The sequence below is a fragment of the Dendropsophus ebraccatus genome, chromosome 12, assembly GCF_027789765.1.
Source record: "Dendropsophus ebraccatus isolate aDenEbr1 chromosome 12, aDenEbr1.pat, whole genome shotgun sequence".
NCBI lineage: Eukaryota > Metazoa > Chordata > Amphibia > Anura > Hylidae > Dendropsophus > Dendropsophus ebraccatus.
The window spans coordinates 68286462-68310163 of record NC_091465.1 but is presented as its reverse complement, the minus strand read 5'-3'; the positions used below and the strand labels follow the sequence as shown (position 1 = coordinate 68310163).

The 23702-nt window shown below is 45.1% G+C and overlaps 1 protein-coding gene across 1 annotated transcript in view; it reads left to right on the top strand.

Moving 5' to 3' along the window:
* The window catches only part of LOC138770143 (oxysterols receptor LXR-beta-like), a 32860-nt gene extending 12071 nt beyond the window's left edge, over positions 1 to 20789 (top strand). The window contains exons 2-10 of the mRNA XM_069949082.1: positions 828 to 909; positions 6445 to 6523; positions 6649 to 6810; positions 9732 to 10001; positions 11240 to 11460; positions 12420 to 12599; positions 13738 to 13837; positions 16144 to 16352; positions 19248 to 20789. Of these exons, the coding sequence (XP_069805183.1) occupies positions 6484 to 6523; positions 6649 to 6810; positions 9732 to 10001; positions 11240 to 11460; positions 12420 to 12599; positions 13738 to 13837; positions 16144 to 16352; positions 19248 to 19394 (1329 nt within the window). The 5' untranslated portion in view covers positions 828 to 909; positions 6445 to 6483 and the 3' untranslated portion in view covers positions 19395 to 20789. The remainder of the gene's footprint in view (positions 1 to 827; positions 910 to 6444; positions 6524 to 6648; positions 6811 to 9731; positions 10002 to 11239; positions 11461 to 12419; positions 12600 to 13737; positions 13838 to 16143; positions 16353 to 19247) is intronic.
* The last annotated feature ends 2913 nt before the right edge of the window (positions 20790 to 23702 follow it).

The following is a 23702-nucleotide window of genomic DNA, read 5'->3' as shown; positions in this document are numbered from 1 at the left end:
CCATCTAGAAGGCGACATTCACATCAGATGGGTTCAGCTGACAATCTAATGTCCGTTTCTAGGTCTCAACTCGGCAGTGAGAAAATAAGACAGGAAATGAGGTCATAAAATTGACAGATAAAGACAGGAAGACACAATTGATAGCATTCGTCTCACACAGCATGATGTATCTGTTACATAAGCAACAGGGCACTTAAGGAGCAACTCCGGAACAAACTATAAGGACTGAGGGGGACCTCATTATATGTACATGCGTCTTAGAAGGAGGTTGTTTGTAGTAGCTTGTGTACAGTGCAGTGATCACTAGCAGTAACCATCTGAGCCTTTGATCCCTCATCCCTACTCTTATAATTGCTGTACTGTGTGTGGGTGGTGCAGATAGTGCTGCAGATGTTTGGGGTCTGGTGCATGAACGTTTCCTCTCCCTCCTCGATAACAGCTGTGAATGCCTCCATAGGGAATAGCAATGAGATATGGCCGCTTCCCAAGGGGGGGGGGATTTTTCATTTCAGATAAAGTTTTAATTGAAGAAAATAGTTCAGCTTTGGAATTTCATGTGGACAAGGACGCGCTGTCCAAGACCTCTGTAATACAGGGGGGGAGGTTGTGTCGGCCTAGTAGGTTTTTTTGTTAGAGATAACAGGCCATTTGTAATAAAGTTTTGGGTGTTTGCTGTGTTACACCCTGTGCCAGACTCCGTTGTATTTTGAGGAACTTGGTTGAGAAACCCTGGTTTTATTTTCGGCTGACAGACCCTCGTGCTTTGCTTCTATTTTTCTTGTGTCAGGACCATGTATATGCTAACAGTGTGGACTTTCTTTCTGCAGATCCAAGAGTTGAAGACAAGAGCGTGTATCTGACTGCCCTGCCGGGATCTCCACACTACGCTCCCCTGCTGAACATTGCGCGGTACGTACATCAATGCTTCTCATTCACTGGTTTACGCTTAAATGAGCACTTACTGAATGGAAAAAAACTTGACGTCCCAAAGTTTTGTTCAGGGTCTGGCTAATCGGTCAGCCAGAACCTGACTGATCAAAATGTGTGTGTTTTTGTAAAGAAACACTCAAACCAAGAAATAAATGATACCATGAAAAAGGAGAAAATCTCTCCTCACTCTTAATCTTTAGGATTTTCTGCATGTTTCTGAATGATTCTTGTAGAAATGAAGGGGTGGAACTTAAAGGGGTAGTGCGGCGCTAAACATTTATTCACAAAATATTATACAACTTTGTACTACAACTTTGTAATGTATGTTATGTAAGTGAATGGCCCCCTTCCCCGTGTTCCCCCACCCCCGGAAGTGTGGTGCAGTATATTCACCGCATTCGTGTCGACCCCCGGCCGCCATCTTGGGACAATGAAGACATCTTCGGGAGGCGGGCCGGACCGCACCAGCCGTCCTTCATGCCGGCCCCCCTTTGCCGCGTCATCAGCTGCTCAGCCGCGATTGGATCCTTATTTCATTAGCCCCACCCCTGTAGGAGGAGCTAACATCTAAGCCCAGTAGAAACTGCAGCAGTAGCAGCATGACATGGAGGAGACCAGGAGCTGATAGCCATGTTGTGGTTGGCACAGAGGTTAGCCATGTTGGGGGGGGGGGCACAGAGGTTAGCCATGTTGTGGGGGGCACAGATATTACAGCCATGTTCTTTGTAGGGTTTGAGTCCTGGGATAACAGCTGCATGTATGTCCCTCAATGTCTGCATGGATTTCATCACACCTTTCAAAACATTTTGAGCTCCATTGGGGACAGGGACCAATATGAGTGACTATACAATCCTACAAAATCTGTACAATACTGCAAAATAGGTTGGAGCTGTATAAATAAAGGAACTATGGGGAGATTTATCAAACATGGTGTAAAGTGAGACTGGCTCAGTTGCCCCTAGCAACCAATCAGATTCCACCTTTCATTCCTCACAGACTCTTTGGAAAATAAAAAGGTGGAATCTGATTGGTTGCTAGGGGCAACTGAGACAGTTTCACTTTACACCATGTTTGATAAATCTCCCCTATATTTTTATTATTGTACTGTGTTACAGTGTTAGGGCAGTGCTGCTGCTGTGTGTAATATGGAGAGAGGATACTTGACCTGATGTCACACACAGGGTGTAACTGTATGTCCTGATGCGGGAGGGGGCGTTCAGAGGGGGGCCGCGTGGCCGAGGCAAAACTGACAGCTGAATTTAAAGGTATTACTGGCCCCCTTTCCCTGGTCTAGTGGGGGATCTCCCCCACGATGCAATCGCAGAGTGGAGATCCCTTCTGCTTACCGAGCCGGGATCCCGGCTCGGTAGTTGATTCCTCTGGTCTGCTGCAGACCAGAGTAATACAGCAATGATCTTATCGATCATTGCTGTATAAAGTATACTGCAGTGATCTCTATGGAAGATCACTCCAGTAATACTGAAACTTAACCAGGGGGACTCAAAGTTAAAGTACACAGTGAAAAAAAAAAGTGTTTTTATTAATAAAAAATCCCCTCCCTAATAAATGTTTGAATCACCCCCCTTTTCCCATTTTATAAATAAAAATAAACAAATTTGGTATCGCCACGTGCGTACTTTCCCAAACTATTAAATTATCACATTCCTGATGTCGCACTGCAAATGGCGTAAGCGCAAAAACCCGCCAAAGTGCAAAATTGTGCATTTTTTGTCACAGAAAAATTGTAATAAAAAGTGATCAAAAAGTCGCATATACGCAACTAAGGGGCCGATAGAAAGTACAGATCATGGCGCAAAAAATGACGCCTCACACAGCCCCATAGACCAAAGGATAAAAGCGCTATAAGCCTGGGAATGGAGCGATTTTTGAAGGAACATAGATTTTTTAAAGTTTTTAATTTTTAAAAGCCATAAAATAAAAGTTACACTAGTTACATATCGTTGTAATCGTAACAACTTGAGGAACATGTATAACATGTCAGTTTTACCCCAGGGCAAACGGTGTAAATACAAAACTCCCCCAAATAAAAAAAAGTGTTTTTGTTTTTTTTTTCAATTTCATCACACATTTAATTTTTTTCTGGCTTTGCAGCATACTTTATGCAAAAATTAAGCCTGCCATTGCAAAGAACAATTAGTGGCACAAAAAATTAAGGTTCATGTGGGTCTGTACGAGGAGGAAAAAACGAAAGTGCAAAAACGAAAATAAAGCACGCCAAAAATGGCCCTAAAGCTAAGGAAACATGCTGGTACATGACCCAGCACGCTTCCCAAACTTACCCCTGTACCCTGCGTCCCCTGCTTGATTAATCCACAATCTTACTATTATAAAGTCCTACACTTTATGCTAATAGCGGCCAAGTAGTCATCTGTGCGTATGTCTTCTGCATCTAGTCATGGTCCTGGGCGGGTTCCAGCGCTGTAATCACACCTCTCTGGACGTGATTGAAAGCGCTCTTGTCCTGTGACATCACTCGGGTGCCGGCATTGCATGGCAGCGCGCCAACGTCTTTACTGCAGGTTGCTGACCCCTGTGACCTGGAAGTTCTTTATCTAAATAAACACAAATCCAGAAAGCATCAACAGAGGAGGAAGCCCCGGGACACACAGCAGAAAAAAAGTTGGAAGAAACAACTAAGGAAAAAAGACAGATTGGCAATAATTCTATATTCCAATAAGAGAAAATGGTTGGACAGCCCCTTTAAGTTTAGCACCTTCAGTGGAGCTGTGTTACAATCCTGAATAACCCCTTTGAGGTTCTGTGTGCACTGCGATAGACAGGACTTTGGGGGGAGACCCCTTCAGCATCGCATGGTGGTGTTAGATGCAGCATTTCTGCATTGATTCCGCTGACCTTCTGCAGATCTGACACTGTGGATTTGCTTGTTTTTAGTATATACCGTGTGTTTCTAATCCACACTTATATATTTCAGTGTGGATTCACAGCATATCCGCATTAAAATATGCAGTTGTTCTGACACAGCAGATGATATGCTGATGAAGGTGAACTATCAGCAGCTTAGACAAATCTAACCTGCTGATAGCTCCCTAGTGGGCACAGGGCGCTGAGGATGGAGGTATGTCTGTTACCTTCATCCTCTGCACCATTGTTGCACTGTTAGCTGTGAAATCCTTTGCTCAGTAAGCCGTTAGGAGCACCGGGGGTGGGGCTTGATTAGTTTAACCTGCTGATACAGTAGTTCCCCTTTAAAGGGGTTTTTCGAGGATTAGGGAAATATAGGTGCTTGCTTCCAGAAACAAAAACAGCACCACCCCTGCCCTTGTGTGGTATTACATCTCTGCTCTGTTTATATCAATGGACCTGAGCTGCAATACCATAACCAAACTAAGCACAAGAGTGGCGTTGTTTCTGGAAGAAAGCGTTTTGGTAATCTTGGATAACACCTTTAATTTCTGCACCCCCAGGATAGTTTTTGTTGCAAATATTTTTTTCTGCAGCATGTAGATGAGATCCACTTAGCTGCCTTTGTATTTACTGTGGGGTTTCTATGTAAAAAAAAATCCACAGCAAATTCACCAAGTGGGCCACTACTTTTAGGGTAAATCTATTGATTTCCCTTAGTGATGGGTGCTGCTGCTTCCCTTAGTGATGGGGATGGGTGCTGCTGCTTCCCTTAGTGATGGGTGTGGGTGCTGCTGCTTCCCTTAGTGATGGGTGCTGCTGCTTCCCTTAATGATGGGTGCTGCTGCTTCCCTTAGTGATGGGTGCTGCTGTTTCCCTTAGTGATGGGTGCTGCTGCTTCCCTTAATGATGGGTGCTGCTGCTTCCCTTAGTGACGGGTGCTGCTGCTTCCCTTAGTGATGGGTGCTGCTGCTTACCTTAGTGATGGGTGCTGCTGCTTACCTTAGTAATGGGTGCTGCTGCTTCCCTTAGTGATGGGTGCTGCTGATGCTTCCCTTAGTGATGGGTGCTGCTGATGCTTCCCTTAGTGATGGGTGCTGCTGCTTCCCTTAGTGATGGGTGCTGCTGCTTCCCTTAGTGACGGGTGCTGCTGCTTCCCTTAGTGATGGGTGCTGCTGCTGCTTCCCTTAGTGATGGGTGCTCCTGCCTCCCTTAGTGATGGGTGCTGCTGCTTCCCTTAGTGATGGGTGCTGCTGCTTCCCTTAGTGACGGGTGCTGCTTCTGCTTCCCTTAGTGACGGGTGCTGCTGCTTCCCTTAGTGATGGGTGCTGCTGCTTCCCTTAGTGATGGGTGCTGCTGCTTCCCTTAGTGATGGGTGCTGCTGTTTCCCTTAGTGATGGGTGCTGCTGCTTCCCTTAGTGATGGGTGCTGCTGCTTCCCTTAGTGATGGGTGCTGCTGTTTCCCTTAGTGATGGGTGCTGAGGTTTCCCTTAGTGATGGGTGCTGCTGTTTCCCTTAGTGATGGGTGCTGCTGCTTCCCTTAGTGATGGGTGCTCCTGCCTCCCTTAGGGATGGGTGCTGCTGCTTCCCTTAGTGATGGGTGCTGCTGCTTCCCTTAGTGATGGGTGCTGCTGCTTCCCTTAGTGATGGGTGCTGCTGCTTCCCTTAGTGATGGGTGCTGCTGCTTCGCTGCTTCCCTTATTGATGGGTGCTGCTGCTTCGCTGCTTCCCTTAGTGATGGGTGCTGCTGCTTCCCTTAGTGATGGGTGCTGCTGTTTCCCTTAGTGATGGGTGCTGCTGCTTCCCTTAGTGATGGGTGCTGCTGCTTCCCTTAGTGATGGGTGCTGCTGTTTCCCTTAGTGATGGGTGCTGCTGCTTCCCTTAGTGATGGGTGCTGCTGCTGCTTTGCTGCTGCCTCCCTTAGTGATGGGTGCTGCTGCCTTCCTTAGTGATGGGTGCTGCTGCCTCCCTTAATGATGGGTGCTGCTGCCTCCCTTAATGATGGGTGCTGCTGCTGCTTCCCTTAGTGATGGGTGCTGCTGCTGCTTTGCTGCTGCCTCCCTTAGTGATGGGTGCTGCTGCCTCCCTTAGTGATGGGTGCTGCTGCCTCCCTTAATGATGGGTGCTGCTGCCTCCCTTAATGATGGATGCTGCTGCTGCTTCCCTTAGTGATGGGTGCTGCTGCCTTCGTTTAGTGATGGGTGCTGCTGCCTCCCTTAGTGATGGGTGCTGCTGCCTCCCTTAATGATGGGTGCTGCTGCCTCCCTTAATGATGGGTGCTGCTGCCTCCCTTAATGATGGGTGCTGCTGCCTCCCTTAATGATGGATGCTGCTGCTGCTTCCCTTAGTGATGGGTGCTGCTGCCTTCGTTTAGTGATGGGTGCTGCTGCCTCCCTTAATGATGGGTGCTGCTGCTTCCCTTAGTGATGGCGGCTGCTGCTTTCCTTAGTGACGGGTGCTGCTTCTGTGTTACCCCCTCCTGGGCATAAAATAGATGCTTGGACTGGGATAGTTCCCCCAGCTCTGCACACAGGGCTTATTGCTGGGAAGATGATGTCAGCAGCAGAATAGTGGTTGTAAATGATGAGTAACTCTGAGTAATGTTTCTGATCCCTCATGTGTTCTGTACAGTGTTTGGCCCAGAAGATGCCTGGAGACGCCTGACCAAATATGTCAGCCACGGCTGTCAATGGCTCCGATGTTTCACTCGGTAAGTGATCCAGCCGATCTTCTTATACAGAGAATTAAAGGTTCTGATTTATCTTTACGAGCAAGATGAACTTGACCCAATGTAATAAAGGACTTGTCTTACAATGATCTCTTCCTCCTGAACAGATGGAGAGTCCTTCCACTCTGTGGATACATTGCTGCTGGATTCTGCCAGCCCTGTTAAGTTGCACATAAAGGAGGAAAGGTCAGAATCTCAGGGAAGTTCCTCAGCGCTCAACGAAAATGAAACCCTGGGAACAGATGGAGAAGGCTCCTCGCACAGCGCCGGTGAGTGTGCCAGATGATGGGGTCGAGTTTAGAGCAGTAGGCTGTAGTTGTAGCCATAGAAGCGTTATCTGACTGCAGCCAAGTACCTAGTAGATATGTAACATTATGGCATTTTGGGTGTATTGGTAAACCAGTGTTTTCCTACCTATCATTAGTGGTAACCCCGGAGTCCATTGTAACCTGTCTAAGGGTTCCCCAGAACAAGGTAGAAGAAAAAATAGCACTCTCATAGTGGGGATTGGGTAATTGTTCTGAAAATTTGTCCAGGGATAAAACTGTTGAGAATTGGTGGAATGAAGCAACATGTCAAAAGTTTTGTTGGGGTATGGGTGTGAGCAGGGAGAAGCACCCAGCTAAGCACTTCTCTCCTTATTGCAGGAGAAGTTTTCTCTAGGAAGTCCACAACTTTCCACATTCCTCTGTGTCAATTGTTATGTAATGCTAGTACTTACTAGACATTGCTCCCACTAGCCAGAATCCTGCTCTACACTGATGAGGGGCAAACACCCCGAAACAGCTGTCTCTGGATGGATACCTGGCTTGGGTGGTTTCCTTGACTGGAGACATTCCTTGGCTTGGTTGTTTCTTCCCGGAGGAAGGTCTGGCTAGCTCACTGACGTTGAGAAACACGTGATGGTGTCTCCGCAGTATTTTTGCCTATGTAATGCTAGTAATACTTTGAACATTGTGCAGTGAACAGTTACTATGTAGGTTACCTATCATTTTTATGAAGTTAGAAGTTTTGATTGGTGGCTGTCGAGGCACTGAGCCCCTCATGTCTGCCAAACCAAAGGGTTACAGGCGCTCAGTTTATAAATGTACCTGATTGTTGCTGCTTATCTTTCCTTGGAAGTGTATAGATACACAAGTGAGACCTTCTATACATCCATACACACTGCGCCACTTTCTCTGCAGCCCGATCAGTAGCACATGGGCACGACAAATGTTTCTGTCCATTTGTTTTGGTGCTCGGCACAGGTCTCAGCACTTGGACCCCCACTGATCAAAACATCTGACGTGTCACTATGACCTGTGAGAACTTTGTAAAGATAAGAGTTCACCCTGTAGCGATTCTTGTTGTACAGGAGGACGTGAACCTTTTTGACAGCCGGACAAATATGGGTGTGAGTGCCCCACGTCCTGCTGATTTTTGATTCAATATGTGTCACTTTCTTTTGAGCATGTGCATTGAAAAGAATGGAAATTCAGACAGAAGCAATGCTTTACCTTTAACTTAGGGTCCATTTACACAGATACATTATGTGACAGATTATCTGCCAAAGATTTGAAGCCAAAGCCAGGAATGGATTTGAAAAGAGGAGAAATCTCAGGCTTTCCTTTATGACCTGATCTCTGTTTATAGTCTGTTCCTGGTTTTGGCTTCAAATCTTTGGCAGATAATCTGTCAGATAATCTTTCTGTGTAAATGGACCCTTATTTATATGTCCTAGGGACCAGTAGAAGATCATGCACACAAGCACAGGGAGTCTGACACAGTGCTCTCTGCTGCCACCTCTGTCCATATCAGGAACTGTCCTTAGCAGTAGAGGTTTTCTATGGGGATTTGTTACTGCTCTGGACAGTTCCTGACATGGACAGAGGTGGCAGCAGAGAGCACTGTGTCAGACTGGAAATAATACACCACTTCCTGCAGGACACACAGCAGCTGATAAGTACTGGAAGACTGGAGATTTTTAAATAGAAGTAATTTATAATTCTGTAAAACTTTCTGGCGCCAGTTCATTTCCCTTTAAATGAAAAGCTACAACTTTCTACTATACTTTGTGTCTCAGTTGATATTTTTAGGATTACTATTGTTTACATTCACTGTCAGCAAACCAGTACACAGCTAGGCCTGCTATCAGCTGAGAAGTGGGTACAATTGTATCCAGTCTGAGGGTCCTTTTAGATTTCTTCACATGGGACTGTCTCGAAGCAAACCAGCGTTTATCAGTCAGATCGGCTCTCTTGGCCTTTACATGGTAAAATTAATTGAGTGGACGGGCTGCACAAACGATTCCTGTATCATCCATGCAAACAATGATTTATAGGGCTGCTCAAAAGATGCAATCAGCTGAGTTTTCCTGCTCCATGGCCGATCGCTGACACTTTTACATGTTCCAGTTATCGGCCAAATGATAATTTCTAACATTGCTCATTGCCGATAGCGATCCAGTAGGGAGATAAAAGAACTGCGACATTCAGCTGACTTGTCTCTTCAGGCTTTATTGTAGTTCAAAGATACATAGAAGTATACTGCACTGGGATACAATTGAGAGGGGACGTAGACAGGTGCAAACAGTGACAGTCGTTTCGCGTGAAGCCGTGATTAATTGCGCTTGCGCACAAAACGGCCGTTGTTGTTTGCACCTCTGTACGTCCTCCCTCACCTGTATCACCATCCAGTGTACTTCTATGTATCTTTAAACTACTATAAGGTGAAGAGATAAATCGGGTGAGTGCCGCAATTCTATCATCTCCCGTACTGTATTGCTATCAGTGACTCGTGCCTTTGTTTGCTGACGTCTCTGTTTATTCTCCGGCTTCCTAACAGGGACTTTGAAATATAGCGTTCATACCGCTGAGTGTGAATAAGGTTGTGCCGGTCTTTTCGTCTCACTGGGAGGGTTTTGCCCATTGCCAATAATTGGCCAGTTTAAAAGGACTCTAAGCAATGCTCTGTGAGCCAAACACACCAGCAGATAGACACGTCTCTGGTAGTTTGCTGCAATGTATCAGTCAGGAGTCGGCTGACAGCAGAACTAGGTGTGTACCGGATTTGCAGCTGTGAATGTAAACATTCATTGACTGAAAGTGTATCTTACTATTAGAAAGTTGTTGGAGATTTAAAGAGAGATTAGGGGGTTTTGTGTCATGTATTAGTTTCTGGAAAAAATTCTTTTTCACTTTTGAACCAACAGCGGATGAGCCCGAGCGTAAAAGAAAGAAGGGTCCTGCACCAAAGATGCTGGGTAATGAAGTGTGCAGCGTGTGCGGGGACAAGGCCTCTGGCTTCCACTACAACGTGCTGAGCTGCGAGGGCTGTAAAGGCTTCTTCAGACGCAGCGTCATCAAAAATGCCAAGTATACCTGCAAGAACAATGGCAAATGCCAGATGGACATGTATATGCGTCGCAAGTGCCAGGAGTGCCGGCTTCGGAAGTGCAGAGAGGCCGGCATGCGGGAACAGTGTAAGTGAGAAAGCTCTATTGCCCTGACAATAAGCTGTATGGTTAAATATGTCTTTTCTTCACTATTATGACATCACAGTGGCTATTAGGGTGCCTTCACACATACCGGATCCGCAGCGGATTTCATGCTGTGAATTTGCAGCGAAATCCGCTGCGGATCCTGGTATAGTGAAGGTCTATGGGGTCAAATGACCGCAGCGGAATTTTCATTTCGCTGTCAGTATGTGACTCAGGCCCCTTTAACCCCCCGCATCCCACCGCCCGCAGCCCCGGAGCATACATTACCTGCTCGGCGCTGCAGCTGTGTGTGAGGCTCCCGGCTGCTGTTGATCCTCATCAGCCAATCAGTGCACAGCAGCACTGATTGGCTGATGGGGAGCCGGGAGCCTCACACACAGCCAAGGCGCCGAGCAGGTAATGTATGCTATGGGGCTGTGGGCGGCAGGCGGCGGGTTAAAGGGGCCTGGGTCACATGCTGACAGCGAAATGAAAATTTCACACTGCAAACTCGCAGCGTAAAATCCTCTGCAGATTCGATATGTGTGAAGGCACCCTAAAGGGGTTAACCGGCGCTACAAAAACATGGCCACTTTCTTCCAGAGACAGCATTACTCCTGTCTCCAGTTTGGGTGGGGTTTTGTAACTCTGTTCCATTAAAGTGAATGGAGCTTAACTGCAATCCTTACCTGAACTGGAGACAAGAGTGGTGCTGTCTCTTGAAGAAAATGGCCATGTTTTTGTAGCGCTGGATAACCCCTGTAAGTGGTTGTCCAGAATTAGAAAAACATGTCCGCTTTCTTCCAGAAACAGCACCTCTCCCATCTTTAATTTGGGTGTGGTTATGTAGCTCCATTCTATTGAAGTAAATTGAGCTGAATTGTGGTACAACACACAACCTGAGGACAGGGGTGGTGCTGTTTTGGCTAGAAAGTAACTGTGTTTGTTTGTTTTTTTTTCCTAATCTTGGATAGCCCCTTTAAAGCGTCAAGACAAGTGTAACCTACAGTATCACTTTCAGGAACACTGACATACTGTGCTGTGGCTAATGCGGGGTCTCCAGAGGAGACCTTCATGACAGGGGTACTGTCGTTTTGTATGGAGCAATGGTTAAGCAGGCAGAATGCTGCTGATGTAACTGGCTCTCTCCGTCTTCTTTCCACTTGTCGCTCTCAGTTTTGCCAGACATAGTAATTCTCATAAAGCGGGCAGTGCATTCATGCATCTTCATGTTTTGTTAGGTGTGCTTTCCGAAGAGCAGATCCGAAGCAAAAAGATCAAGAAGCAGCAACAAGAGGAAGATGTGGTTCGGTCCTCTGCAATTTTAATCCCACCCAGTCCCTGCATGGTCACACAGGATGTAGTACAGCTCACACCCCAGCAAGAAGAGATGATCCAACAACTGGTCTCCGCACAGCAACAATGCAACAAGCGCTCCTTTAGTGATCAGCCCAAAGTAACGGTACGATGAATAACTAGACTGTATGATTTTGTTTGCCATTTGTCTAGAGAGGAGATCCAACATTGTGTTTCCTGCTCTGGAGGACCTGGCATGTACATACATTATATTGACCATGGTCCGTTCATGGTCCACTTATCACCTATCCTAAGTGATAAGTCTGTTATCAGTGGGGGTACAACTGCTGGGACCCCTATTTATCACAGAAATGTGTGTCCTGCTTCCACCTGGTTTAAAGGAGGGGAGATTGGACTAGTGCACTATACCACTCCATTCAGCTAGATAGGACTGATGACAATGTCCAAGCACTGTATTTGGCTATGTTCAGGAGAACTGATACTGGCTGCCAGGTTCCTTGGTTGTTTACAGCTAATCTCCTGGGGGTCCTGGGATTGAGGCACCCTATAATAGGTCAGGGGGCCTCTATAATAAGAAAGGATTATCCAGACAACTTTAACAAAAAACATTTGCATGTAGATGAGGCTGCTTTTATAGGTATCCCCAAAAGGCTTGTAATAAATATGATCACAGTGATTCCCAACAACACCGCTACTCCTTATCTGACTGGATTTGGACATTGGCACAGTAGTAGTGCACACATTACAAGTCTAATACCATTGGCTAGAAACTTGGTTAAAGAACATGTACATTGAATGTGAGAGGTGAGAAAAAATAGTGTCTAGAGTGTACTGAGAATAGGGGTGACTGTCCTGCTGCTGCTGTATTGGCTATAGCTGCTGTCATGGCTGCAGACAGAGGATGTCGCCATGTTGTAACTTTTATTAGATGGCAGTACGGCTCACAAGTGTCAGTTTCACATCCCCGTTTCTGAGCATGCTGTCTCGGCACTTTCCTTTCCGCTCTGACATTTAGCTTATGCTTTTTTTCTCTCTCTCTCTCTCTCACTTTTCCTAAGGGCCTTATCCTTATAATCTATCCTCTTTTTTTTTTTTTTTTTTCAGCCATGGCCGCTTGCAAACGACCCCAACAGCAGGGAAGCCCGCCAACAACGCTTTGCTCACTTTACAGAGCTTGCAATCATCTCTGTACAGGAGATTGTGGATTTTGCCAAACAGGTCCCGGGTTTTTTGGAGCTGTCTCGTGAAGACCAGATAGCGCTTCTTAAAGCATCCACCATTGAGGTAAGGAGTTTTACAAGTCAGCTGGCTTACAAGAGCATGCTATGAAAAAGGGGTAGTCCCTTAGAAGATGTACAAAAAGAACTATAGTAACCTTCCTAATCCTTTAGCCCTCAGTAAAGGGGGACTATCAGCAGGCTAGACTGTTGATAGTCTAACCTGCTGATAGTTCCCCCTTTACCTTATAGGCAGCATATTGGTCATATCATATTGATTGTGGGGCTTGAATACATCTCAGTCCCACGGCTGCAGAGATTCTAATATCTATCTGGGAAGTTGAATGTGGAGCATGTGCGTAATAGAACTCTAAGGGCCCTATTGCACTGGCCGATTATTGTGCGAAAAATCGTTATATCGTTCGAATTTAAACGATAATCGTTCTCTGTAATTACAGGCAACGATCAAAAAATTGTTCGTATGTTGTTGATTTAGATCTGAACCTGAAATTATTGTTAATAGTTCCCTGTAATTCCACATTCGTTCGCTCAAGTTCCGCATTTTTTTTTTACTAATTGTTCAGTGTAATTGCATATTGTCCATTGTTTTGCTGGGGTCAGAAGGGGTAAACTATCATAGTAATGATCGCTATGACGATCGTAGTAACGATTGTAACTAACGACTATCGTTCTGTGTAAGGGTCCATTTACACAGATTATCTGGCAGATTATCTGCCAAAGATTTGAAGCCAAAGCCAGGAATGGATTTGAAAAGAGGAGAAATCTCAGGCTTTCTTTTATGACCTGTTCTCTGTTTATACTCTTGTTTCTGGCTTTGGCTTCAAATCTTTGGCAGATAATCTGTCAGATAATGTTTTTGTGTAAATGGACCCTAATATGGTGAACGATTTCAGTTTAACGATAAACAATCTTGTTTGCGATCGTTTATCGTCAATCGTTAAATATCGCTCCGTGTAATAGGACCCTAACTCTTACTATATTACAAAGTGCAGTGTGACCTTTACAGATATGTAGACCTATACCTAGAAGTCCTGGGTTCAAGTCCTACAAGAGGATGGGGACTGATGTGGGGCTGCAGAATAGGTCAGCACTATGTAAATGAATAAAATAAATGTTGGAAATAAACTTGAAGTGTTTGGCTATAGACCACTCCTCTTAAGCTTCGTAACTTGATTCCTTAATAGATCATGTTGTTGGAGACTGCAAGGCGTTACAATCACGAGACTGAATGTATAACCTTCCTAAAAGACTTCACATACAGCAAGGATGACTTCCACAGAGCAGGTAGGTTACATAATTCATAAGGCTTGTGGCAATGTTCAATAAAACTGTACCCGTAGCCAACTGTGGGCTCATAATAATAATCTCTGTGTGCCTCTACTTTTACACAGAGGCCCAGAGAGTTTACTTCCCTTGGATTCGCAGACTGTGTTACTCCTGGGTCTCCTGCCTTCAGGGTACCATACAGCGGCATACTCAGTGCTTTTCGGTCCATGGTACATACCTTTAGTGAAACTGCCAAATTCAGCTGGACCAGCCTGTTTGTGTGTGAAGCCTGTTGGATTTCAACTTCCCAATCTTCCTGTTCTCGTAACAATAAGCTGCTGCCAAGAGAGTCTGACAGTGGCTTATCCTTTCCTTTCATACAGGAAAAATTTAAAGGGGTATTAACTTTTAATATACAGACCTAGAGAAAAAGGAGTGGCTGCACCTTACACCCATGATTTACATTAATGCCTCTCTGCTATATTTAAAAAACAACGCCAGAATGTTGGTATATAATTTGATCAAACCATATTGCCTCATGTATCGCGTGCAGGTTTTCTGGCATACATGAGTCTGTACTCTAAAACAACACTCTGCCGGTCAGCTACCGGCAACCCTTATGGTATTTGGTCCTGTGACAGTGGGGTTGCAGGGCCATTCTGTGGCCCCCCCTCCCCTGTTGGCGCTTGCTTCGCGGGGCTGGCGGTCGCTGACTGGCACAGTGTTGTTATAGAGTAGGGTGTGTGCCAGAATACCTGCACGCGGTACATGAGACAATATGGTTTGAATATAGCCGAGAGGCATTTATGTAAACCATGGGTGTAAGGTGCAGCCACTTCTCTTTCTCTAGGTCTGTATTAACTTTTAACATGTTGCTGCCTTTGGTAAGAATATAACAAAGCCTACCTTCTTACCTTTACGTGCTCTCCTAGTGTCCTCCTACATCATCTTCGGGTCCTGGCTGAGCAATCCCTCCTCCACTTCTGAGACACTCTTCTGGCAGTGTAAGCCAATCACTGACCAAGACTGGACAGCACCACAGCCAGTGATTGGCTGAGCAAGCTGTCACTGCCCAAACATGTCTATCTTGGAAATGGAGGTGGGATCGCTCAGCTAGGACCTGAAGATAACATAGGAGGACGGCAGGGAGGGCAGAGAGGTTAATATAGCATGTTTATGCTCTCACCAAGGGCAGCAACTTAAAAAGTTCATTTTGAGCGAAATACCCAAGTAAGCTCTGGAGCCGAACATTCATATGTATCGAGTGATTGGGAAAGATAGTTGTCAGCAGTACATTTGGTCGCTCTTCTCCTATCTCATGTGTATGGGTATCTTTATACCCATCATCATTTTTTTTCTCTTAAACGTGATCCCCATTGTATAATAACTTTGACTGAATCTGATGGGTTCTGGTCATACAATATCATCATTTTTTATTAAAATGATTGTGATTCATGCAAACTTCTGGTGAGATCAATCACGTACAAGTTAAAGGAGAAGTCCTTTATCCCCAATATACACTTACGGGAAATGCTTATAAAGTGCTTTTTTCCCTGCATTTACTACTGCATCAAGGCTTCACTTCCTGGATAACTTGGTGATGGTCACGACCCGACTCCCAGAGCTGTGCGGGCTGTGGCTGCTGGAGAGGATGATGGCAGGGGGACACTGAGGGACACAGGGCACTGGAGGGACACTGAGCATCCCCCTGCCATCATCCTCTCCAGCAGCCACAGCCCGCACAGCTCTGGGAGTCGGGTCGTGACATCACCATTTTATCCAGAAAGTGACATCACCTTGTTATCCAGGAAGTGACATCACCATGTTATCCAGGAAGTGAAGCCTTGATGCAGTAGTAAGTGCAGGGAAAAAAGCACTTTATCAGCATTTCCCATAATAAGTGTATATTGGTAATTTGTATACCTTTTGGGCGACAATACAATACATTAATAAAAATTTTTGCCAGACTTCTCATTTAATGGAGAATACATATACACGCATCTGTAAGTAGTACATCTATCGATCAGAAGGGTTTGTCTTGTGATAAAATTCAACATTTTTCTGTTAGATCACACAAAATCTGGTCTTTACAGTGGCAGATGGCTCCATAGCAAGAATGTTACAGCAAAAATAGAAGAGCATAAAAGAGCTTTTTTTTTTCCCTTGACCAAGCATGCGCGCTCAACACTACTACAAGGTCATAACCATAGAGGACATGGAGGGTGCAGGCTTTTGGATTTTCAAAACCTTTGGAAGATGTTTAGTAGCCTCCATAACAGCTCCCAGGTGCTGACTTTTTACGTTATGGTGTTTCTTGCCCCCAGGGTTACAGGTGGAGTTCATAAACCCCATCTTTGAGTTTTCACGTGGCATGCGGCAGATGCAGCTGGACGATGCAGAGTACGCCCTCCTTATAGCGATAAACATCTTCTCCGCTGACCGACCAAATGTGCAGAATCACCAGCTTGTGGAAACCCTCCAGTTACCATACGTGGAAGCTCTGCATTCCTATACCCGCATCAAGCGTCCTCAGGTAGGTATGGAGAATGATTGTGAGAGCGGAAGAGAATATATCACAGAGACCAGCTTGACATCTACCACCTGGTGACTTAGGAGTTGTCTTTTCACTCCATGGTCTGATGCCAGTCTGGAGATTGTTTGGATAGCCTGACAAAGAATAATCGAAGCAAATCCTTTTACTTGATTAAAAGAGGTTATCAGGGCTTTAACCCCTTAAGGTCCAAGCCAATTTTCGTTTTTGCGCTTTTGCTTTTTCCATTTTATGTTTAAAAGTCCATAGCGCTTGCATTTTTTCACCTAGAGACTTATATGAGTGCTTATTTTTTGCGAAACCAATTGTACTTTGCAATTACAGGCATAATTTTTCCATAAAATATGTTGTGAAACCGGAAAAAAATCATTTGCGCTGTCAAATTGAAAAAAAAAACGAATTTGTTTTGATTTCGGGGAGTTTTGCATTTACGCCGTTCGCCCTATGGTAAAACTGACATGTTATGCATGTTCCTCAAGTCGTTACAATTACAATGATATATAACATGTATAGCTTTTATTGTATCTGATGGCCTGTAAAAAATTCAAATAATTGTTAACAAATATATGTCACTTAAAATCGCTCCATTCCCAGGCTTATAGCGCTTTTATCCTTTGGTCTATGGGGCTGTGTGAGGTGTCAGTTTTTGCGCCATGATGCGTTCTTTCTACCGGTACCTTGATTGCGCATATACGACTTTTTGATCGCTTTTTATTACATTTTTTCTGGATTTGATGCGACCAAAAATGCGCAATTTTGCACTTTGGAATTTTTTTGCGCTGACGCCGTTTACTGTGCGAGATCAGGAATGTGATTAATTAATAGTTCGGGCGATTACGCGCGCGGCGATACTAAATATGTTTATTTATTAATTTATATTTATAAAATGGGAAAAGGGGGGTGATTTGGACTTTTATTAGGGGAGGGGATTTTTTATTAATAAAAACACTTTTTTACTTTTTTTTTTACATGGACTAGAAGCCCCCCTGGGGGACTTGTATATAGACAGCACTGATCTCTCATAGAGATCAATGCTGTGTATATACACAGCAAAGATCCATGAGATCGGTCATAGATTGCTATGGCCTGCTGCAGGCCATAGCAATCTACTGCCGAGCCGGGATCAGCGTCATTCCGACGCTGAGGCCCGACACGGCCAGAAGAACGGATCTCCCCCCCGATCCGACCCACTAGACACCAGGGATGTTGTGCATAAAGCACTTCAATGCAGCTGTCAGGTTTGACAGCTGCATTGAAGTGCTTAATTAGCCGGCGCAGCAACGGGACCCGCGCCGGCTAACAGAGGCACTGCCCGGCTGCACGTGTCAGCCGGGATCAGCGCCGTTCAGAGCGGGGTCCCGGCGGGACCCCGCTCTGAACACCCCCCGCGGCGCCATGACGTATCAGATACGTCATGGGTCGCTAAGGGGTTAAACATTGGTGGGATATCCTGAAGGCAGACCAGCTATTAGGGTAGGGCTACACTAGGGCTGGGCGATATGGCCTAAAATTTATATCACAATATAATTTGATGCATGCACGATATAACGATATATCACGATGTATCAATTTTTTTGTGTGTGTATACAAATTACAACACTTTAAGAATTTTTTAAGATGTGTATTGTATAACAGATCTTTTTCCAAACAATGTAAAGATTAAGTGTTAGTAAAACACAAAATTGTTTAAAATAAAGTGCCAGTTATCAGCCCCCCTTGTGCCAGTCATCAGCCTTCCCCTGTGCCATCAGCCCCCCCTTGCCAGTCATCAGCCCCCCCTTGCCAGTCATCAGCCCCCCCTTGCCAGTCATCAGCCCCCCCTTGCCAGTCATCAGCCCCCCCTTGCCAGTCATCAGCCCCCCCTTGCCAGTCATCAGCCCCCCCATGCCAGTCATCAGCCCCCCTTGCCAGTTATCAGCCCCCCCCCCCCCCCTTGCCAGTTATCAGCCCCCCGTTGCCAATCAGCCCCCCCCCCCCCCCCGGTGCCAGTCATCTCCCTCTCCCCTATGCCATCATCAGCTTTCCCTATGTGCCAGCCAAGCCCTATGCCATTGCCACATCATGTCCCCCCAGCCAGGGCCATCATCAGCCCCATGCCATAGCCATCTGCACCCCCCAACCCCTCTGCTACTTACCTTTCCTGCAGGGCTGGCTGATGGGAGTCCGCGAGGCGAGAGGCCGCGTCTTCTTCCCAGCATGCACTGGGAGAGACCTGACTTCACACGCATCGTCAGCTAGCGCGCTGACGATGCGTGAACGGAAGGCCCTGCAGCGCGGTACCACGGAGCGGTAAGTGAGAAGCTTATTCACTACCGCTCCGTGGGCATGTATAGCGATATGACGATATGCCGAAAATCTATATCGTCATCCGAATTGATGACGATATTTTTGCATATCGTTCATATCGCCCAGCCCTAGGCTACACATTGATTTGTTATCTATTATTGATGTCCTATTATGAGAATATCCCCTATTTATGGAGTGTTTCTATCTCATGGCCTACAGGTGGCAGTGTTGTTCAGCGGTAAGAGATTGTGTTTTCTTATCATAAGTGGAGTAATTCATGTTGCATCATTCCTATGCAAAGAGCTTCTGAATGAACAGCTCATCCATGTGACTAGATTCTGTCTCCAATATGTGAATACTACATATGGGACTATTTTCTGACAGATTCACTTTAAATGTCCTGACTCCTGGGAACCTGACATTTGGCTGTGTTCCGTGCAAGGGTTCTATTTTAATTAATAGGGCTCATGCACAGAACTTGGCTGGCGTGGGATGTATCAATGTATTGAAACATACATTTTGTGTATCTCCAAATACCTATAACCCACTCCAGCCAGGTTACTTACCCTTCTTTCTCCATTGCTTCCCTAGGATCACCTGATGTTTCCTCGTATGTTGATGAAGTTGGTAAGCCTGCGGACCCTCAGCAGCGTGCACTCAGAACAGGTGTTTGCCCTCCGACTTCAGGATAAAAAACTGCCTCCTCTACTGTCTGAGATCTGGGATGTTCACGAGTAGACGATATAGGACAGTGCAATTTTGAGACTCTCCAACCTCCCTATTCTGCAAAGCAATGGATGATACAGGTCCTGCATATGGACTAAATGACCAGACCTGCATCAGAGACCGTTCTGACATCACATGGGGAGATGATGTAAACGTTTCAACTAACCCAGAGAAGGTTTTCTCACTCTGATTGTCTTAAGGATGGACACTTAAGGCTGGCGGGGACTATAAACAGCTTTACAGAGACTTATTTATAGCTGGCCTACTCTATGGAAAGGGATCCATCTCCCTCTCTTTGGGCTTCTGTCACGGGCTGGTTTGGTTTAGATAAACCTTAGTTTGGTGAGAAGGTTAGACACAGAGCTTCTTACCCCTTCGGGATGATGACTTTTATAAAGTAACTCCCCTGCAAGGCTCTATAGAACCCCTCACAGTCATGTGACAATGACTTCTGAGCAAGTCGTGCTAGATGTAAATGTACAGAGATACTTTAGTTTAGTCTGGTGAAGCCGTGACTGAGCCACTGGACTTCGCACTAATCCTGCTGTTGTGGAACCTTAAAAAAAATAGTATTTTCTAATACAGAAATGTTGTGCTATGAGGTCTGCTACCTCCCTAGTGCTGTCAGTGTAGAGAATCAGAGATTATGATGTTCGGTTGTACAAGGCTTCATGGATCAGGACATCCCCCTCCTCCCAATAACCCATCTTCCACCAGCTAGAAATGACCTAAGCCTCCCCCACATCACATCTTGCACTTTCCCCGACACCTTCCTATTAGTTTGCACTTACGATATTTCTTTTTCTTGGCACTTACTCTGCTCAGCTGGCAGGCACTCTAGGATCTAAGTAATACTTATAGTCATTACAATCACTGATAACATTGGGACTATATTATTAAGATTATAAAACATACAAAAGAACATGGATTTACATGTTCACCCTTTCCCCCTTCAATTTCGACAATCGGTGTTCATGCTTTTTAGCACTTAGATGGAAGAGGGTGGAGGTATATCAAGCTAGAAGTTACCAGATGCAATGCATTACCCACCAATATTGATGTGTTACAGGGGTTTTACAAGTACAAAAAATATGTATATTTAACATTTAGGAGGGTGGGCATTATACTCACCCTGACCCTGGTGATGTCTTTGTACACTGTATATGGGATGCTGTGGCCGGTCACTGCCCTCAGCAGTCATTTGCACTTTCTCTTGCATGTGACCGCTGATGTCACAGATTGGCTGCAGAGTATAAAGAACATCATAGGGACTACTCCACCGTGGAATGTAAATCAATAGGGATGCTAAACTGGGAGAGACAATCCCTGCCCCTGCTATGGTTTTTTTTGTAATTGGAAAGTCCCTTTAATGTCTTCCTCTTCTAATATGATAGATTTATTCCCCTATTTGTGTTTGACTTGTCATTGATAACTTAAAATATGTCCTTATAAATGGCTGTGTTGGGTCACGTGACCTATGGACAACCCAGTCCATTCCTAGAATTAGTATAAAAAGTAGTCAAACTAATGTGCAGAACACTGCCAATTGTTATAGCCTGTATGGTAAGTAAAGACTAGAGATGAGTCCCATCGTTCAGCATTTCAATAGCCGTATCATCTCTAGTAAAGAATAGCACTTCTCTAATATGAAGGTTTGGTGGTGATCGTACACCGCGGCCTTAAAGTAACAGCTATGGCAAGTTCAAGGACTTGCCAGATTTATGGAGGGCTTCGTCATCACCCCTGACCTGTCTGTTACTTATTTATAAAGATTTAGACTTTTTTTTTTTTATTTCCAGAAAAGATGTTGCAGAATTATTATGTGGGGAATATAGTATTTACTTCAGCAGACAGGTCGGGAGAGCTGAGGGGTCCTCTTAATGACGCTTAATGAGGTACTCTGGGCTGGGGTCATTTTTATTGTACGGCCAGGGAGGGTTCCAGCGCCAGGTCCCGGATTGCTCCACCCCATTCTCCCGTGTGGCCGCCTCTTCCTGGTCTGAGCTGCGGCTTGAGACGTGACGTCTCAAGGCAGCTCAGCCATTCAGCAGTCGTAGGGGAGTCCTGCCTCGGCCGCTGAATAGCTGAGCTGCCTTGAGACGTCACTTCTCAAGCCGCAGCTCAGACCAGGAAGCGGCGACCGACAGGAGAACGGGGCGGTGCGATCCGGAACCTGGCGATGGACTGGCGGCTTCTATATCCACCCCCTCCCCGGCCGTACACTGAAAATGACCCCTGCCCGGAGTACCCCTTTAAGGACTTGCCAGAGAGATCTGTCTAGTTTTGTGTGCATATATAATGACACATTTATATTTTCCTTTTTGTACCTTGGTCCTGGTTCACATTGTGTTTATCCTGTCAGTCACAGGTAAGTGTTTGCATTTTGCTAAGAATGGGATACTATGGTGTACAGCAGCGGGCACATTCATTTCATTGGCACGAACAGAGTCACTTAGTGACTGATCAGGCCAATTTCTGTTGGTTCACGCTAACTGGACTCAAAAGCGCAGACTGATACACTATTAAAGCCCATTCAATTAGAGTATATCAACAGATATGGACCTGAAAAGAGTCACTAGGCAGCTCCATTTCATCCTAATGCTGCTGTGTGCCACAGTGTATGGATGGATGGATAGATAGAAAGTTTGCATCTCGTTGTTGTCGGGATGCAGACAGATAACTTTAATTGACAGCATAAAAACAATGTGAACCAGGCCTTGGTTTTCCATATCACTGTCATTCTTATTTGGGGGTTTCAGGCATAAATAGTTCTAAGAAATACCACTTTCCAGGTTTATAATCTTTCTTACCCTATTTAAATCAACTGGTGTCAAAAAGTTAAACAGATTTGTAAATTAAAAAAAATATCAAGTCTTCCAGTACTTATCAGCTACTGTATGTCCTGCAGGAAGTGGTGTATTCTTTAGTGTGACACATTGCTCTCTGCTGATACCTCTGTCCGTGCCAGGAACTGTCCAGGGCATTGGCAGGTCTCCATAGAAAACCTCTCCTGCTCTGTACAGTTCCTGTCACAGACAGAGGTGGCAGCAGAGAGCATTGTGAAGGCTGGAAACAATACACCACTTCCTGCAGGACATACAGCAGCTGATAAGTACTGGAAGACTTGATATTTTAAAATATTTAATTAAGTAATCTGTATAATCTGCTACTAATCTGTATAACTTTCTGACACCAGTTGATTAAATTTTTTTTCTTGGATTCTTTAAGTCACTAAAGCAAAGTACGCAATACCTCTAGGGGTAAGAATGTTGCAGTATATAAAGGAAACAAAAGCCTTGAAAACATTCACACATACTTACCCACAAACAATATTTGACCACTGCAGGGAGAATACTGCCCCTGGATAGGCTTCCTGGGACGCCTGCATTGATCCGCCATAAGGGAAATCCAGGTTTCTTTCCTTGGGAAAGTCTTAGAGAGCTGTAGGGTCACAAGGGCTCTATGGTGACACAGGTTCAATTCATTAGAACTGTAGCGAGGCCGTGTATTGTAGTCATCATACAGACAATATAAGTGACCAGATAACGGCCCTTGTTGGGAGGTATGGCCGATTACTCCACTATTTAAGGTTGGAAACGTAAACCATGCTGACAACAGAACTAACATTAAAAGGAAGGACCATCCCGTTCTTGACGCCTTGGTATGCTGTCACTTTAACACGTATGTTTTTTTTTTTATGTTTCTCCTCTTTTCTTTGTTTTCTGAAGGGGGGGGGGGGGGTGGCACTTGTTATAGCATTAATTCTACTCCCACGGTTTATCCTTACAGAAATAAGTTATTCATGATTGAAGACATATTCTTTAAATGCTGACAATATTTGACAATAAAATAATTTTTTTTACAGCTTTTTAACATAATTTTTGCTTTACGTTTGAGAACGTGGGACAGCGGTGGTTTTCCCTTTCAATGGATTGTTCAAAATAAAGTGAAATCTTGTTAAAATACATCCTGCTTCTTTGTCTGGGACACCTACCGTAGCAGAATACATTTCATTGTAAGCTTCCTAAAGGGGTTTACCGATCCGGATGATCCCTTTATTTTTACAAACCGCCTTTTATAATAAAGAGGTTGTCAAGGATTAGAAAAACATGGCAGCTTTCCTCCAAAAACAGCGCCACACCTGTCTACGGGTTATGTTTGCCTACAGGTGTGGCACTTTTTATGGAAGAAAGTGCCCATGTTTTCCTAATCCTGGACAACCCCTGATGAAACCATCAGCAATCAGTTGTAACTTACAAGTGTTGGCTTTTCCTGCAGCGCCCCCACAGGGTAAGTGCAGTATGACACGGTGCCCATTGA